At 69.6% G+C, this 17131-nt stretch overlaps 2 protein-coding genes across 10 annotated transcripts in view; one reads left to right on the plus strand and one right to left on the minus strand.

Annotated features, from left to right (window-relative positions):
• Positions 1-3795, plus strand: part of LOC100219141 (cyclic AMP-dependent transcription factor ATF-7-like) — a 48493-nt gene extending 44698 nt beyond the window's left edge. Inside the window, exons 11-13 of one of the 6 annotated variants that reach the window (XM_072919647.1) lie at positions 286-394; positions 3106-3558; positions 3718-3795. In XM_072919647.1, the coding sequence (XP_072775748.1) occupies positions 286-394; positions 3106-3400 (404 nt within the window). In that variant the 3' untranslated portion in view covers positions 3401-3558; positions 3718-3795. The other 5 variants (XM_072919651.1, XM_072919650.1, XM_072919649.1 and 2 more) reach the window with 5 other exon arrangements.
• Positions 3796-8623: 4828 nt separating this feature from the next.
• On the minus strand, positions 8624-13506 carry TARBP2 (TARBP2 subunit of RISC loading complex). 4 transcript variants are annotated; one of them, XM_041711586.2, is made up of 9 exons: positions 13372-13506; positions 12600-12769; positions 11225-11324; positions 10910-10993; positions 10739-10811; positions 10003-10120; positions 9797-9924; positions 8965-9154; positions 8624-8883 (listed from the first exon to the last, which is right to left on the minus strand). In XM_041711586.2, exons 1-9 carry the CDS (start codon positions 13422-13424, stop codon positions 8726-8728), a joined length of 1074 nt encoding a protein of 357 aa, XP_041567520.2. In that variant the 5' UTR covers positions 13425-13506; the 3' UTR covers positions 8624-8725. The 4 variants fall into 4 exon arrangements, with proteins under 4 accessions (XP_041567520.2, XP_041567519.2, XP_072775716.1 ...); XM_041711585.2 differs by having other exon boundaries at positions 12600-12787; positions 13372-13479; XM_072919615.1 differs by lacking the exon at positions 10910-10993 and having other exon boundaries at positions 12600-12787; positions 13372-13479.
• Positions 13507-17131: the final 3625 nt, after the last annotated feature.

Below are 17131 nucleotides of genomic sequence, written 5' to 3' on the forward strand. Positions count from 1 at the left end.
CAGAGCTCTCCCAGTTCTCCCCAGAGCTCTCCCAGTTCTCTCAGAGCGCTCCCAGTTCTTGCTCCCGGTGTCCCTGGGGTGGGTGGCAGTGGCAGGAGGGCTCAGGAGGAGCTCAGCGACCCCAGCCAGGGACAGGGAAGGTCCTTGGTGTCACCCCAAACTGCTGCCGCCCCTGGTGTCACCCCAAACTGCTGCTGCCCCTGGTGTCACCCCAAAGCTGGAGCAGAGCCCGAGGCTGGTGGCACGCGGGCTCTGGGGGTGACACGGCCCCGCGTGTCCCCTCAGAACGAGGTGACGCTGCTCCGGAACGAGGTGGCTCAGCTGAAGCAGCTGCTGCTGGCCCACAAGGACTGTCCCGTCACCGCCCTGCAGAAGAAGAGCCAGGGCTACCTGGGTGAGTGCTGCTGTGCCCCTGCTGTCACCCTGTCACCCCCTGTCACCCCAAGGCCAAAGGGACAATCCGGGGGATCCTCCTGGTCAGGAGATGGGCAGAAAGGGCTTTTTGGGGCATTTCTGGGGGTTTTTGGGGTGTCCTGTGCTGGGCCCTGTGATGTGGCAGCCCTTTTTCATCCCTTTTTCGTCCCAAATTTGCTGCTCCGAGCCCTTTTTCATCCCAAATTTGTTACTCTGAGCCCTTTTTCATCCCTTTTTCGTCCCAAATTTGCTGCTCCGAGCCCTTTTTCATCCTAAATTTGCTACTCTGAGCCTTTTTTCATTCCTTTTTCATCCCAAATTTGCTGCTCCGAGCCCTTTTTCGTCCCAAATTTGCTGCTCTCAGCCCTTTTTCATCCCTTTTTCATCCCAAATTTGCTGCTCCGAGCCCTTTTTCATCCCTTTTTCATCCCAAATTTGCTGCTCTCAGCCCTTTTTCATCCCTTTTTCATCCCAAATTTGCTGCTCCGAGCCCTTTTTCATCCCTTTTTCGTCCCAGATTTGCGGCTCCGCAGCAAAGGCCGAGTCAGGAGAGGCCAGGCTCTCTCCATGACATCACGGAGCTCCATTGCTCATTCTCTGCAATTCCCACCGAGCTGGCTCGGCTTGGGAGTTACAGAAAAAAAAAAAAAAAGAAAAAGGCTCTTTTTTATCTCCTTTTCTTCCCATAATTTTTTTTTAATGCTGCCTGTTCCATTATAACCAGCCAGGAGCTAAACACGCCCTGGGTCCTGCTGCCCTCCCTGCAGCTGCAGTTCCAGGCTGCTGAGAGGCTTCAGAGGACGCTGGAGTCCTCTAGTGTTCCTTGGAAAAACAGGACAGGCTGCGAGCATGGAAACCGCAAAAACCGAGGGAGAAAAAGGGGGAAAAACCCTAAAAAAATGAAAATTGGGCGTCCCTGGGGGCTGTGCCCTGTGCCCGTGTGTGGGTCTGTGGAATTCTGCCCTGCCTGGGGGCACGGGGATTGCTGGAGGGGCTGGTCCTGAACAAAGCCCCGGGTCCTGAACAAAGCCCCAGGTCCTGAACAAAGCCCCGGGTCCTGAACAAAGCCCCGGGTCCTGCCCAGGTCCTGAACAAAGCCCCAGCAAAGCCCCGGGCTCCCCGGGGAGCTGCAGCCCCTCTGGGCGCTCTCCTGGCACTGTGAACCCCCCGGGCTTTGGGGTGCCCAGGCCAAGGTCCACTCCCAGTGCCCAGCAAGGGTGAAACCCCACACCTGCTTTTCCCCCGGGGTTTCCTGTGGCAGAAATACCCCAGAAATACCCCAGAAATATCCCAGAAATATCCCAAAAATACCCCAGCAATATCCCCAGAAATACCCCAGAAATATCCCCAGAAATATCCCAGAAATACCCAGAAATACCCCAGAAATATCTCCAGAAATATCCCCAGAAATATCCCAGAAATACCCCAGCAATATCCCAGAAATATCCCCAGAAATATCCCAGAAATATCCCCAGAAATACCCCAGAAATATCCCCAGAAATACCCCAGAAATATCCCCAGAAATACCCCCAGAAACACCCCAAAAACACCCCAGAAACACCCCAGCAGTACCCCAGCTCTGCCTTTGTTCCCCCCTCCGAGGGGAGGTGGGTTTCGTGCTGGCACGGGTGGCTGCAGAGCTCTGGGTGCCCCCCGAAATTGCGGAAGCCCCTGAACAAAGGGGAGGCGGCTCTGCCTTTGTCTGCCCCTCGCGGAGCAGAGCCTGTGATGGATGGGGCTGTCCTGGGAGCCGTAAGGAGCAAAAGAGGCGATTTCGGTAAAAATCCGGCCCTGCTGAGGCATCCCGCTCCCCCTGGCAGGTGGGGAAGGGGCTGCTCGGCCTCGGCTGCACAACCTGGGGGGAAATTAATTCCTTTAACGAGGAATTCACGGTGGGGTGGGAGGAAGGCTGTGCCAGTGCTGCCCTCCTCGGGAAGCTGCGCTGCTTCCTGCGGAACTCGGGAGGATCCAGCCGCGGATCCTCGGGGTGGGGAGGGTCCTGGTGTCCCGGTCCTGCCCCAGGGAGGGGGTCCCACGTTCCGGGGGGTGGGCACCGCGCTGCTCCAGGCTCGAGTGTCCAGTTGGGCTGGAGTGTCCGGCCGGGCTGGAGTGTCCGGCCGGGCTGGAGAGGTGGCCGGGCTGGAGTGTCCGGCCGGGCTGGAGTGTCCGGCTGGGCTGGAGTGTCCGGCCGGGCTGGAGTGTCCGGCTGGGCTGGAGTGTCCGGCTGGGCTGGAGTGTCCGGCCAGGCTCGAGTGTCCGGCCGGGCTGGAGTGTCCGGCCAGGCTGGAGTGTCCGGCCGGGCTGGAGTGTCTGGCCGGTTCCTGCTGGTCCCTGACCCTCTGGGTCAGCACCATTCCCACCCCAAACCAGTTCTGTGTCCACCCCAAACCAGCAGCTCTCCTACCCCAAACCAGTTCTGTTCCCAGCCCACCCCAGCCCCACTCCCACCCCAGCCCACCCCAGCCCCGGGCCCGGCTCTGACTCTCCCAGCCCACCCCAGCCCCTCTCCCACCCCACCCCAGTCCCGGGCCGGCTCTGACTCCCCCAGCCCCACTCCCACCCCAGCCCACCCCAGCCCCGGGCCCGGCTCTGACTCCCCCAGCCCACCCCAGCCCCGGGCCCGGCTCTGACTCCCCCAGCCCACCCCAGCCCCGGCCCGGCTCTGACTCCCCCGTGCCCTCTCGCCCGCAGGCAGCCCGAAGGAGCGCTCGGAGCCCGCGGGCTCTCCCGCGCCCGTCATCCAGCACAGCTCGGGCCCCAACGGGCTGGGGGGCGCCGCGCGTTCGGCCGCCGAGGCCGTGGCCACCTCGGTGCTGGCGCAGCTGGCCGGGCAAAGGACAGAGCTGGCCGTGCCCGCGGCCTCGCCCGTCATCATGGCCCCACAGTCGCAGTCTGCCGGCAGATGATGGCCCGGAGCGCGCTCGGACTGGCCGCGGGACCCTTCCTCTGCGGTCTGGGGGTTTACTCTTCTCTTGTTCCGTGTTAAGGGCGGCTCCGGCGCTCTCCCACTGCCCGCGGAGCTCTGGGGCAGAGCCCCGGGAGGGGCGGGTTCGGCCATCGTGGGGCAAACACTAAACTGGCCCGGCCCTGGTAGGGGGGCTGTGACACTCCTGCTGTCCCCTGGCAGGGGGCTGTGACACTCCTGTCCCTGCCCAGGACGCTGTGACACTCCTGTCCCTGCCCAGGACGCTGTGACACTCCTGTCCCTGCCCAGGACGCTGTGACACTCCTGCTGTCCCCAGGCAGGACGCTGTGACACTCCTGTCCCCTGGCAGGATGCTGTGACACTCCCGCTGTTCACAGGCAGGACGCTGTGACACTCCTGTCCCCTGGGCGGGGGGCTGTGACACTCCTGCAGGACGCTGTGACCCTCCTGCTGTCCCCTGGCAGGACGCTGTGACACTCCTGTCCCCGGCCGGGGGTCTGTGACACTCCTGTCCCTGGCCGGGGGGCTGTGACACTCCCGCTGTCCCTCGGCAGGACGCTGTGACACTCCTGTCCCCTGGCAGGACTCTGTGACACTCCTGTCCCCTGGCAGGACGCTGTGACACTCCCGCTGTCCCCGTGCTGTCCCAGCCCCGTCCCCGCTCCCCGAACCGTTGCACCTTCACCCGGAGCCCCCCGGAGCTCTGAGCTGCCCCAGCCCCAGCCCCAGCCGTGGATTTTGGGGTCCCTGGGCGCTCGGGGGTCCCGGGCCAGGGCTGCTCCCGCCTCCCCGGGAATTGGGGCTCCGCTGTGGGACGCGGGGACAGCAGCCGGAGCCGCCCCAAACCCTGTCACCTCCCGCCCACGGACCGCGCTGACCGCGGCAATGGTGGCCTTAAATCCCGGATTGTTCCTGATCGAGGGGAGGGAGCGGACAAAGGATTCACCCCCGAGCCGAGCCGGGGCAGGGCCGGATCCCTCCTGCGCGGGGAGGAGCTGCACCGGGTCCTGGTCCTGCCGGGGGCGCTGGGTGTCCCTGTGTCCCTGTGGGGACGGGGGATGGGGCATGGGGCAGGGGGGATGGGGCATGGGAAGGGCTCCGCCGGCTTTTGGGATGTGGAAGGGATCTTGTCCCGCTCCCTGGAACGGCTCCAGCCCTCGGAATTCCGGCCCCTCACAGGTCTCCCCTCAGCCAACCCCCCTCAGGTCAGGTCGCACTCGCCACTTTGGAGCCGGTTGGATTCTCCGGGTGATTCCGGTGGTTTCCCCACACGTGGAAGGTTCCCAGGGACAGCAAACCCCAAAGCCAGGGCTGAGCAGGAGGAGATGGGGATCTGAGCGCTGCTGGGAGAGTCCTGAGCCCCGGGGTCTGCCCAGCGATGGAATCCAAATCTCTCCTCCCTCTTGTGCAGCTCTTCCTCAGCTGGGATTGGGATCGGGATCGGGATCGGGGTCGGGGTCAGGGTCAGGGTGGGTTTGTGTTGCTGCTCCCGCACTCCCCTTTTCCCTCTTGCTCGTCCCAGCTCCTCTCCGTGCTCGGGGTCACATCCAGCCTCGGGAATCTCTTGTTGGGGTCCCGCACATCCCCCAAATGCCTTTTCCCCCTTAAAGCTGTTCCTAAAGCCCAGCCCGGGGCTCCCAACCTTCCCTGTCCCGACCAGGAGGGCCCAGGAGGGCTCGGGGCCGTTCTGGGGGATCCTCGAGGGTTGCAGGAGCTGCAGGATGCAGCAGGTCCTTGCAGGGTTGCAGGATGCAGCAGATCCTCGCAGGGTTGCAGGAGCTGCAGGATGCAGCAGATCCTCGCAGGGTTGCAGGGTTGCAGGATGCAGCAGATCCTCGCAGGGTTGCAGGAGCTGCAGGATGCAGCAGCTCCTCCCGTGCCGGGGGAAGGAAATTGAGCTCTGGGCTGGTCCCACCGCTGCTCCCGTTTGCTGTGGGGGCCTGGCTGGCAGAACCAGGATGAGCAAAGGCTGGAAAATCCAGGAGAGTGTTTGGCTCGAGGGCAGCGGCCCCTCACTGTGCCCTGGGGGCACCGCTGGGTTTTGTCCGGTGCGGTTTTCCTGCCTCGCTGCCCCTCCCGGCAATGCTCGTGGCCCCCTCGGGATGGGGGTGCGGGAGCAGCTTTGTCCCCGTCCCTCCATGGCCTGAAGCTCCCCATTCCCACATTCCCCATCGCCAGTGCCTTGAAAATTCTGCAAATCCCCAAAAAGAAAGCTGGGAAAGCTCCAAAGGTGGTCAGGGACAAGCGGGAGCGAGCCGAATCCGGGTTGGGCTGTACCTGGGGCTGCACTCACAGGGCTGGAGCTTCCCGTGCCCATTCCACGCGTGTTTTACCCCAAAAGCAGTTTTTGTGACCAGTTTTGGGGAAAAACCCCCCTGATTCTGCCCCGTGGTGATTCCTCCCGCTTTTCCGGGGGTGGCAGCCCCCGGCCCCGCTCGGCAGCGCCGGGCACCTGCACTTTGCTCTGCCAGCCCCGGGAATCCCGGGGGACAGAGCCTTCCTCCTGTCCCCTGCTGTCCCCTCCTGTCCCCGCTCCTGTCCCCTTCTGTCACCCCTCCTGTCCCCTCCCTGCCGGGACCTGCAGCCCGGGGTCATCGGGGGCTCCTCGCAGCTCTGCGGGGTCAGAAGGGCCCCGTTAGGGCCGGGATGGGGGGACGGAGAGCGGGATCGGCCGCGGGAATTTGGGATTTATGGATTTTATCGGAATTATTGAACAGGAACGAATGGCCGCAAACCAGGCCCTGGGAACCCTCCCTCCTCTTCCTCCCTTTTCAGCCTTCAAATCCCTCCGGGTCGGGCGGCGTGGGAAGGGTTGGTGCCTGTTCCCCCCCACCCCCACTGGTGTTTTTTCCGGAATTCTCGGCTCAGGTGGGAATTGTGTCATTTTGGGGTTCCTGGACCCGTTCCTGCTCCGTTTGCCCCAGTCCCGCTCACGGGGGGCCCCGAACGAGCCCGGGAGGTGCCGAAGGGACACGGGAGGAGGGTCCTGGGCTGCCCCCACCCCCCCGCTGCTTTGTGCCACGAGCTTTGACGATCAATAATGGAAGAAGCCAAAAAAGGACCCCCGAGTACCTGTGTAGTATCTTATCAGCCCATATCGACGCGTATACGCACCCATATATCGTAGATCGGCCGCCGCGGGTCTGAGCGACCCCCGCAGCCCCCGAGGGACCCCCGCCCCGCCCGGGCTCCTGTGAGCGGGTCCTCACAGCCCCGCGGGGGCCGGGGCCGCGCGGGGACCCGGGGGACACGTCCCAGCGTCCCCAGCCCTCGGCCGTGTCATACCAAACATGTAACGTGCCTTTTATTTATGCTGCAAATATAACATTAAAATATTACCCAGGAGCCGCCGGCTGCTGCCCTTCGTGGGTGAGGAACAGGGACACCCGGTGCCACCTGGTCCCACGGACACCCCCGCGTGGCCCGGGCGTTCCCGGGGCGGGTGGCACCGGCTGGGCCCGGGGGGCGGGGAGCGGCTTGTGGGGACACCGCAGTGTCGCGGGGCGCCCTCGGGTGCGATTTTTGGGGCGGTTTCGGCTGGTTTGGGGTCGGGGGCGGCCGCGGCCGCGCCGTCGGGGCTGCAGGAGCGCGCAGCGGCCACCGGGCGGCGACAGCGACACACGGCCGGGGGGGGGGGACCGGGGGTCCCGGTGTGGGGGGATGGGCGGTTGGGGGTCAGGGGGGGTCCCGGTGTGGGGGGATGGGCTGTTGGGGGAAGGGGGGGTCCCGGTGTGGGGGGATGGGCTGTTGGGGGTCAGGGGAGGGGTCCCGGTGTGGGGGGATGGGCTGGTTGGGGGTCAGGGGAGGGGTCCCGGTGTGGGGGGATGGGCTGTTGGGGGTCCGGTGGGGGTCCCGGTCTCCGGGGATCCCGGCCTCGGTGCAGGACTGGGGTCCCGGGGGTCTCGCTCCGCAGCCCCGGCGCTGCCGGTTGCGGGGCCCGGGCGGGGCGGGAGGTGCGGGGCTCCCCCGTCGGTCCATCCGTCTGTCCGTCCCCGGGGGCGGCTGTCGCGGCTGTCGCGGCTGCTAAATGGTTTTCATTAACGGCGGCGGGGCCGGGGCAGCTCCCGCCGCCCCCCGCTCCCCCGGGACCCCCGGCCCGGCCCGGCCCGGCTATAAGAGGCGGCGGCGGCGGGGCGGCGGCGATGGCGGCGGCGATGGCGGAGCGCCCGGTGCTGCTCCTGCTGCTGCTGCTGCTGCTGGCGGGGACCCCGCGCTCCGCCCGCGCCTGTCCCGGGACCCCCGGCCCGGCCCCGGTGAGCCCCGGCCCGGCGGAGCGGGGGGTCCGGTTTGGGGGGGGTGCTCGGGGTTGGGCTCGGGGGTCGCTCTCCGGTTCCAGGACCGCTGTGAGCCCCGGTGCTCTCCCGCCTCAGGCCGCCGCCGCCGCCCCCCCGGGGCCGCCCCCCGCCGCCGCCGCCGCCGCCGCCGCCCTGGGAGCGCTGCTCCGGTCCCTGCAGCGCCCCGGCCGCGGCCCCGGGAGGTGAGCGGGGACCGGGCCGGGCTGCGGGGTCTGGGGGCACCCAGGGGTGGGGTCGGGGACACAGGAGGTGGGGGGACGTGGGTGCTTCGGGGGGCCGAGAGAAGGGTCAGCGGCGTGGGGATGGGGTCCCACCAAGTGTCCGCGCTCAGCCCGTTCCCGTCCGTCCGTCCGTCCGTCCGTCCCACCCACCCGTGTCCCTCTGTCCGTCCCCCCGCAGGTGGGGCTGGGGGCCGCAGGGGAGGCCCCAGGCCCGGCTCAGCCCCCGCGGCTCGGACCCCCCGGTGGCCCCGTTCTGGACCATGGCGACCCCGCAGCGCTTCGGCCGCCGCCGCTGACCCCGGCCCGAACCGGGCCCGAGCGGAGACCCCGGCCCGAGCGGAGACCCCGGCCCGAGCCCCCAATAAAACGGAGACCCCGGCCCGAGCCCCGCTCTGTTTCCGCGCCTCCCGCCCCTCTTCCGCGCCCCGGCCCAGGCAGACACCGACACCGGGACTACAAAACCCCCCCGGCTTTATTCCGGGGGACCCGGGGGACCCTCCGGAGCGGCTCCAGGCCGGAGGGCGCCCCGGGCCCTCCCTGAGGTCCGTCTGTCCGTCCGCCCGCGGCGGGGGCCGCGAGCGGCGGGGCTCGGTGGCCCCGGGCAGGATTCGGTGCCCCCGGGAAGGGCTCAGTGGCCCCGGGCGGGGCTCGGTGCCCCCGGGAGGGGCTCACTTGCCCCCGGGAGGGGCTCGCTGCCCCCGGGAGCGGCTCGCTGCCCCGGGGCAAGGCTCGCTGCCCCCGGGAGGGGCTCGCTGGCCCCGGGAGCGGCTCGCTGCCCCCGGGAGCGGCTCGCTGCCCCGGGGCAAGGCTCGCTGCCCCCGGGCGGGGCTCGCTGCCCCCGGGCGGGGCTCGCTGCCCCCGGGCGGGGCTCACTTGCCCCCGGCCATGATGCGCAGGTACTGCAGCGCGTTGCGGGCCGCCTGGGCGCGGGCGCCGTCGCGGGACGGGGCGGATCCGTGGCACACCGTGGTCGGCTGCGTGGACAGCTCCACCAGGCACTGGTGCAGCCCGCTGAGGCTCAGCGCGTCTGGGGGCACAGCGCGGTCACCCCGGGCCGGGCGGGGCCGGCCGGGGCCGGGCGGGGCCGGGGCCGCCGGGGCTCACTCACCGATGTCGAGGTAGCTGATGGCGAAGCTCTGCTCCTCCGAGAGCTCCTGCAGGAGGGCGCAGGCTCCCCCCGGCGCGGGGTTGCCGCCCCGGCCCCGCAGCTGGCCCAGCTTCTCGCCCGCCGAGTTGCGCAGCGAGTCCCAAGTGCAGCCGGGGGCGCGGCCCCGCAGCCCCTCCAGCCGCGGGCACGTCTGGGGAGGGGGCACGGGGCGCTCGGCTGCGAACCCCCGGAACGGCCCCGGGACCACCCACAGCCCCTAACCCAGAGGGGGCCCTGGAGCGGGGGACACGCGGGGGGCTCTGGGGGGCTCTGGGGGGCTCTGGGGGACTCTGGGGGCTCTGGGTGACTTTGGGTGGCTCTGGGGGGGCTCTGGGTGACTTTGTGTGACTCTGGGGGGGGTTTGGGTGGCTCTGGGGGCTCTGGGGGACTCTGGGGGCCTCTGGGTGACTTTGGGTTACTCTGGGGGGCTCTGGGGGACTCTGGGGGCCTCTGGGGGGACTTTGGGTGACTCTGGGGGGGCTCTGGGTGACTGGGGGCTCTGGGGTGACTCTGGGGGGGCTCTGGGTGACTTTGGGTTACTCTGGGGGGCTCTGGGGGGCTCTGGGGGCGCTCTGGGTGACTTTGGGTGGCTCTGGGGGGGCTCTGGGGTGACTCTGGGTGACTTTGGGTGACTCTGGTTTTCTCTGGGTGACTCTGGGGTGACTCTGGGTGACTTTAGTTGGCTCTGCATGACTTAGGGTGGCTCTGGGATGTTTCTCGGTGGCTCTGGGTGACTTTGAGCGACTCAGGGGTGGCTCTGGGGTGCCCCTGTCCCTCCCAGTGCCCCCAGTACCATGTTGAACTGGTCCTCCTCGCCCTCGGCCTCGCTGCCGTCGCGCGGCTCCATGGGCACGTTGTGGATGCGCACCAGCATCTTGGCGGCCGCGTTGCGCTTGGCCAGTTTCTTGGAGGTGCCGCTGCCTGGGGAGGGCTGGGGGTCAGCCGGGACCCCCGGGACCCCCCCCGGGACCCCCCGGGACCCCCGGGCCGGCCCCTCACCGATCTCCACGAATCTCTCCACGCGGCACGTCATGGTGAACTCCTTGCGGTGCGCCGGCCCCGACTCCTGCGTCACCGTGTACTCGGGCAGGCGCCAGCCCTTCTGCACCACCAGCTCCTGCGGGGACACGGACACCCGTGGGGACACGGACACCCGTGGGGACACGGCACCCCCGTGGGGACAGCCCTGAGCTGCCATCAGTGGCCCCACAGGGCGGTGACAGGCTCCAAAATGGAGACAGCTGGCCCAAAACAGGGATAACCAGCCCCAAGATGGCCCCAAAATGGGGATAATGGTCCCAAAATGGGGATAACTGTCCCCAAAAGAGGGATAACCAGCCCGAAGCAGGAGTAACTGTCCCTAAACGGGGATAAGCAACCCCAAAATGGGAAGAACTGTCCCCAAACGGGGATAACCAGCTCAAAGCAGGAATAACTCTCCCTAAACAGGGATAAGCAGCGCCAAAAGCGGAATAACTGTCCCTAAATGGGGATAAACAGCCCCAAAATGGGAGTAACTGTCCCTAAATGGGGACAAGCAGCCCCCGAATGGAGGCAGCTGTCCCCAGAACTGTCCCAAAAAGGAGGAAGACCCCCCCCACACAAATGCCATCGTGTTCCCCCCACCCCACAAAGGGCTGAGGTCCCCCCACGGTGGCCAGGCCACCCCCCCCAGCCCGGGGCAGGCAGGGGGATCGATCGGTGTCCCCCGTGTCCCCTCCCCGGTGCCACCCACCTGCAGAGCCCCCACGGGGTTACACTCGGCCTGGGGGGGCGACACCGGCGTCTTCATCTCCAGGGGGGGGCCCCTGTGGGGCACAGGGGTCAGGGGGCGCCCAGGGCCCCTCGGGAGGGGCTCAGAGGGGCCGGGGGGGTTTGGGGGTGGGGACACGGTGGCCCCCCTTACCTGGGCGAGGTGGGGGGCGCGGCGGGGGCCGGGGGGGGCGCGGCGGGGCCAGGCTCTGCCGGGGGCTCCGGGGGGAAAGCAGAGCTGGGGGGAGGGGAGGGGTCAGAGGCGCCCCCCACAAACCCCCCCAGGCCCCCCCCAAACCCCCTCAGGCCCCCCCAGACCCACCGGAGCTCAGCAGAGCCCTCACATCCCACAGGACCCCCCACCCCTCTGGGTACCCCCACCCTCCCTCCCTCCAGAGCCCCCCCAGGCCGGTGCCCCCCACCCCTGGGCGCCCCCCAGTCACCCTCAGTGCCCCCCCCCAGCCCCCACCTTTGCTCCAGGGGCTCCAGCATGGCCCCCCCCCCTCTGAGCAGCCTCAGGGCCACCTCGGCCGCCTTGTGCTTCGCCGCCTTCTTGCTGGGACCCTGCCCTGGGGACAGGGGGACAGCGGGGTCGGGGACAGCGGGGACAGCGGGGACCTCTCCCCACCCCCCCCTGCAGCCCCAGCACTGGGGGCTCCCGGGTTTCCCCCTCGGTGTCCCCGTCCCAAAGCATGGGGACAAAGCGTGGGGACAGACGGGGCTCTGGGGTCTCCTGGCGCAGGGGATGTCCCCAGGGGGGCTTTGGGGTCCCCCCAGTGCCCAAAGGGACACGGGGGTCCCTGAGGGGACACGGTGGGGGCTGGGGAGTTTTGGGGTCCCACCGGTGCAGCTGATGTCCCTGAGGGGACAGGGGGGGCCCAGGGTGCTGTGGGGCTCCCCATGGGGGTCCCTGGGCTCAGGGATGTCCCCGAGGGGACAGGGGGGGCCCAGGCCGCTGTGGGGCTCCCCATGGGGGTCCCTGTGAGTTTTGGGGTCCCAGCAGTGCTGGGTATGTCCCCGAGGGAAAAGGAGGGACAGGGGGGGGCCCAGCCCACTGTGGGGCTCCCCAGGGCGTCCCGGGCAGTTTTGGGGTCCCAGCAGTGCTGGGTATATCCCCAAGGGGACAGGGGGGACAGGGGGGTCAGGGGGGGCCCAGCCCAATGTGGGGCTCCCCATGGGGGTCCCTGGGCTCAGGGATGTCCCCAAGGGGACAGGGGGGATAGGGGGGGCCCAGCCCACTGTGGGGCTCCCCATGGGGGTCCCTGTGAGTTTTGGGGTCCCAGCAGTGCTGAGTATGTCCCTGAGGGGACAGGAGGGACAGGGGGGGCCCAGCCCACTGTGGGGCTCCCCATGGGGGTCCCTGTGAGTTTGGGGGTCCCTGGGCTCAGGGATGTCCCCAAGGGGACAGGAGGGACAGGGGGGCCCAGGGTGCTGTGGGGCTCCCCATGGGGGTCCCTGGGCTCAGGGATGTCCCTGAGGGGACAGGAGGGACGTGGGGGGCCCAGGTCACTGTGGGGCTCCCCAGGGTGCCCCGGGCAGTTTTGGGGTCCCAGCAGTGCTGGGTATGTCCCCGAGGGGACAGGAGGGATGGGGGGGCCCAGCCCACTGTGGGGCTCCCCAGGGCGTCCCGGGCAGTTTTGGGGTCCCAGCAGTGCTGGGTATGTCCCCAAGGGGACAGGAGGGACAGGGGGGGCCCAGCCCATTGTGGGGCTCCCCATGGGGGTCCCTGTGAGTTTTGGGGTCCCAGCAGTGCTGGGTATGTCCCCGAGGGGACAGGAGGGACAGGGGGGGCCCAGCCCACTGTGGGGCTCCCCAGGGTGCCCCGGGCGGTTCTGGGGTCCCACCGGTGCAGCTGATGTCCCCGAGGGTGACGCGGAAGGTGAAGTTGGGCTGGTGGGCCTGGCCCTCGGCCTTGAGCAGGTCGTAGCCGGGGGTCCGTCCTAGGCGCGTGCCATACTCCTGCAGCAGGCTGATGGGCGTCTTCCCGGGGCTGGCGGCCACCATCTGCTCCAGGCTGGCACCGGGGACACGGCTGGCACCGGCACGGGGACGGGGACAGGGACGGGGATGGGGATGGGGACAGGGACAGGGATGGGGACAGGGATGGCAGACAGGGATGGCACTGCCACACATGACAGGGACATGGGGACAGCGATGCCACCGCCACATGGCCACACGAGCGGCACCCCGGGGACACGGGCACAGCGATGGCACTGCCACACATAACAGGGACATGGGGACAGGGATGGCAGACAGGGATGGCACTGCCACACATAACAGGGACACGGACATGGGGATGGCACTGCCACACATGAGAGGGACACGGGGACAGCGATGGCACCGCCCCGTGCCCACACGAGCGGCACCGCGGGGACACGGGCACAGCGGTGCCACCGCCCCGTGCCCACACGAGCGGCCCGGGACCGGCGCTCTGCCCCTCCCCCCGCCCCTCACGGGCCTCCCGGGCCCGCCCCGCGCCCGGCCCGGCCTAGGCCGCCCCTCCCCCGCCCGCCGCCGCCGGGCTGCGGCGCTGCCGGGAGCCCCGGGGAGCCCCGGGGAGCCCCGAGCAGCCCCGAGCAGCCCCGGGCAGCCCCGGGGGCGGCGGGGTGCCGGTACCTGGGGAAGGCGCCGCCGCTCCGCCGGGCCCCGCCCGCCCCCTCCTCGCTCATCCCCGCCGCTCCGGCCGCCGCCCGCGCCGCCAGGGGGCGCGCGGCAGCACGGCCGCGCCGCGCCGCGCCGCGCGGGGGCCGCTGGGAGCTGTAGTTCCGCCCCGCGCGGCCTGCAGCGCGCGCAGCCGCAGGCGCCCCCGCGGCGGACTACACTTCCCATGACCCCCCGCGCCAAGGGGAGGGCGGGAGCGCGGAGGAGGCGGGAAGGGGGTCACGTGGTGCCTGAGGGGCGGGCAGGGGGTCCTGCCTCAGTTTCCCCTGAGGGGACAGTGGGGACAATGGGGACAGTGGGGACAGTGGGGACAATGGGGACAGTGGGGACACTGGGGACAGTGGGGACACTGGGGACAGTGGGGACAATGGGGACAGTGGGGACAGTGGGGACAATGGGGACAATGGGGACAGTGGGGACATTGGGGACAGTGGGGACAGTGGGGACAGTGGGGACAGAGGGGACAATGGGGACAATGGGGACAGTGGGGACAGTGGGGACAGTGGGGACAGTGGGGACAATGGGGACAGTGGGGACAGTGGGGACAATGGGGCAGAGGTGGCACTGGTCAGACTGGGAGCGCTGGAGTCACAGCGGGAGCACTGGGGGCGGAGGGACACCCGTACTGGGAATGCTGGAATAAGACTGGGAGCACTGGGATCAATGGGATGCCCATACTGGGAGCACTGGGAATTAAGGGACACCGGCACTGGGAGCACTGGGATGCCACTGGGAGCACTGGGATCAAAGGGACAACCGTACTGGGAGCACTGGGACGGCTCTGGGAGCACTGGGATCAAAGGGACACCCATACTGGGAGCACTGGGATCACTGTAACAGCCGTACTGGGAGCACTGGGACAGCACTGGGATCACTGGGATCACTGCAACACCCATACTGGGAGTACTTGGACGGCACTGGGAGCACTGGGAATTAAGGGACACCCGTACTGGGAACACTGGGACTGCACTGGGAGCACTGGGATCACTGCAACACCCGTACTGGGAGCACTGGGATCACTGCAACACCCGTACTGGGAGCACTGGGATCGCACTGGTGGCCCGCGTGCTGCCGGTGCCGGTTCCGGTGCCGGTTCCGGTGCCGACGGGGGCACCGGTGGGGCCGGCGCTGGAGTCCCGGTGCCGGTGCCGGTGTCAGAGCGGTCCCGGGGCCCGTGCCGCCCTCTCCGGTACCGGGGGGTGGTCCCGGTGCAGTTCCGGGGTCCCGGTGCGGCACCAGGCGCTCCCGGTGCCTGCGGCCGTCTCTCCCGGTGCCGTATCGGGGTCCCGGTGTCGCAGAGGCCGGGCCGGTGCCGGTGGGGGTCCCGGTGCAGTGTTGGGGTCCCGGTGCAGTGTTGGGGTCCCGGTGCGGTGTCTGGGGGTCCCGGCCCCGGTCTCTCTGGTGCGATATTTGGGTCCCGGTCTCTCCGGTGCGGTATTTTGGTCCCGGTCTCTCCGGTGCGGTATCTCGGTCCCGGTCTCTCCGGTGCGGTATCTCGGTCCCGGTCCCGGTCTCTCCGGTGCGGTATCTCGGTCCCGGTCTCTCCGGTGCGGTATCGCGGTCCCTGTGCCGGTCTCTCCGGTGCGGTATCTCGGTCCCGGTCTCTCCCGGTGCGGCATTTGGGTCCCGGTCTCTCCGGTGCGGTATCGCGGTCCCGGTGCCGGTCTCTCCGGTGCGGTATTTGGGTCCCGGTCTCTCCGGTGCTGTATTTGGGTCCCGGTCTCTCCGGTGCGGTATCGCGGTCCCGGTCCCGGTCTCTCCGGTGCGGTATCGCGGTCCCGGTCTCTCCGGTGCGGTATCGCGGTCCCGGTGCCGGTCTCTCCGGTGCGGCGGTTCCCGGAGCGGTACCGGGGTTCCGGTGCGGAATCGGGGGTGTCGCGGTGCAGCATCGGGGTCCCGGGGCGCTGCCGGGGGGGCTCCCGGTGCCCGTGCCGGTCTCTCCGGTGCGCGGGGCGGGGCCGGGGCGGGGCCGTTCCCGTCGGGCGGGGCCGTTCTCGCCGCTCGCCCCGACCGCGGCCCCGGCCCCGGTACCGGCCCCGCCCGCCGGGCCCAGCCCCGCCAGCACCGGCACCGCCGGGACCCCCCCGGCACCGGGACCCCCCGGGACCCCCCCGGCACCAGCGGCATCCCCGGCGGGCGGCGCGGAGCCCCCCCAGGTACCGGCACCGGCTCGGGGGGGGGGATGCGCCGGGATGGGGGGGGGAGGGGGCAGGACCGGGGATGCGCCGGGATGGGGGAGGGGGCGGCGGGGCCGGGGGGGCTCATGGCCCCCCCCCCATCACCGGGACCCCCCCCCGGGCCCGGGGGGGCCGCGCCCTCCCCTCCCCCCTCGGCCGCGGGGGGACCGGGGGATGGGGGGGGGGATGGAGGGGGGGGAGGGGACGCGCGCGGCCTCGTGCACGCGCGTGACCCCCCCTCCCCCCCCGCCGTGCACGCGCTCGTGACCCCGTACGCGCGTGTCCCTGCGCGTGTCCCTGCGCGTGTCCCTGCGCGTGTCCCTGCGCGTGTCCCTGCGCGTGCCCGCGTGTCCCTGCGCGTGTCCCTGCGCGTGTCCCTGCGCGTGCCCGCGTGTCCCTGCGCGTGCCCGCGTGTCCCTGCGCGTGTCCCTGCGCGTGCCCGCGTGTCCCCCACCCCCCCCTACCGTGGGCGCGCACCCCCCCGCGCCCCCCATCCCCCCCCCGCTCCTCCCCATCCCCCGTCACGCACGTCCCCTCCCCCCCCCCATGTCGCGACAGGGCGCCGTGTCCCGACAGGCCGCGCCGGCGGGGGGCGCTGTGTCGGCCCCGCTCCGCTCCTCCCGCACTGCGCTGTCGCGACACGGGCCCGCCGCTGTCGCCTGTCGCGACTGACGCCCGACACCCCCCCCCCCCCCGGTCGCGTCCCCCCCGCTCCTGCCTCAGTTTCCCCGGGGGGGGGAGGGGGAGGCTCCGTCCCTCACCGGGATGACGTCACCGCGTGACGCGATGTCGCCGCGGGGGGACACTCGCGACACCGGGAGGGGCGGGCGCGCCCCCTCCCCCCGCGGGTCCCTCGGGGTGAGCGCAGCCCCTCCCCCCCCCCAATTTTAGTGATGACATCATCACCGCCGGGCGCGCTGTTGCCATGGCAACCGGCCCCCGGCCCGGGGGACCCCCGTGCCTCAGTTTACCCCGGGCCGCGGTGACCCGGGCCGGGCACGTCTGCAGCGGGGTCCCACGCGAGTCGGGGGGTCCCGGGGGCACGGCAGGGGGGGCAACCCCAATTCCGGGGTGTCCATGACCCACTGACTGCTCACCCCAATTTTGGGGTGTCCGTGACCCTGTTGACCATTCACCCCCCAATTCTGGGTTGTCCATGGCCCCACTTACTGCTTGCCCCCAATTTTGGGGTGTCCGTGTCCCTGTTGAGCACTCGCCCCCAATTCTGGGTTGTCCATGGCCCCACTTACTGCTTGCCCCCAATTTTGGGGTGTCTGTGGTCCCGCTGACCACTCAACCCCAATTCCGGGGTGTCCGTGGTCCTGCTGACTGCTCGCCCCCAATTCCCTGTCCCCGCTGACCGCTTGCCTCCATTCCGGGGTGTCCATGGCCCTGCTTACCGCTCGGCCCCAGTTTGGGGTGTCCCTGACCCCGCTGACCCCTCACCCCCATTCCGGGATGTCCCTGACCCCGCTGACCCCTGCCCCCTGCCCCCTGTTCCTGCTGACCCCTGACCCCTGACCCCTGACCCCTGCCCC

This window comes from Taeniopygia guttata, chromosome 29 (assembly GCF_048771995.1).
Source record: "Taeniopygia guttata chromosome 29, bTaeGut7.mat, whole genome shotgun sequence".
Taxonomy (NCBI): Eukaryota; Metazoa; Chordata; class Aves; order Passeriformes; family Estrildidae; genus Taeniopygia; species Taeniopygia guttata.

Bases quoted from the DNA above. Each gene is read 5' to 3' on its own strand.
- TARBP2 (XM_041711585.2), bottom strand. From the start codon at position 13,424: ATGAGCGAGGAGGGGGCGGGCGGGGCCCGGCGGAGCGGCGGCGCCTTC. The intron at 11,325-12,599 runs GTGGGACCCCAG...CCCTGTCCCCAG, and splicing joins CGGGGACATCAGCTGCACCG to GGCAGGGTCCCAGCAAGAAG. The intron at 8,884-8,964 runs GTGAGTGAGCCC...CTGTGCCCCCAG, and splicing joins CATCAGCTACCTCGACATCG to ACGCGCTGAGCCTCAGCGGG.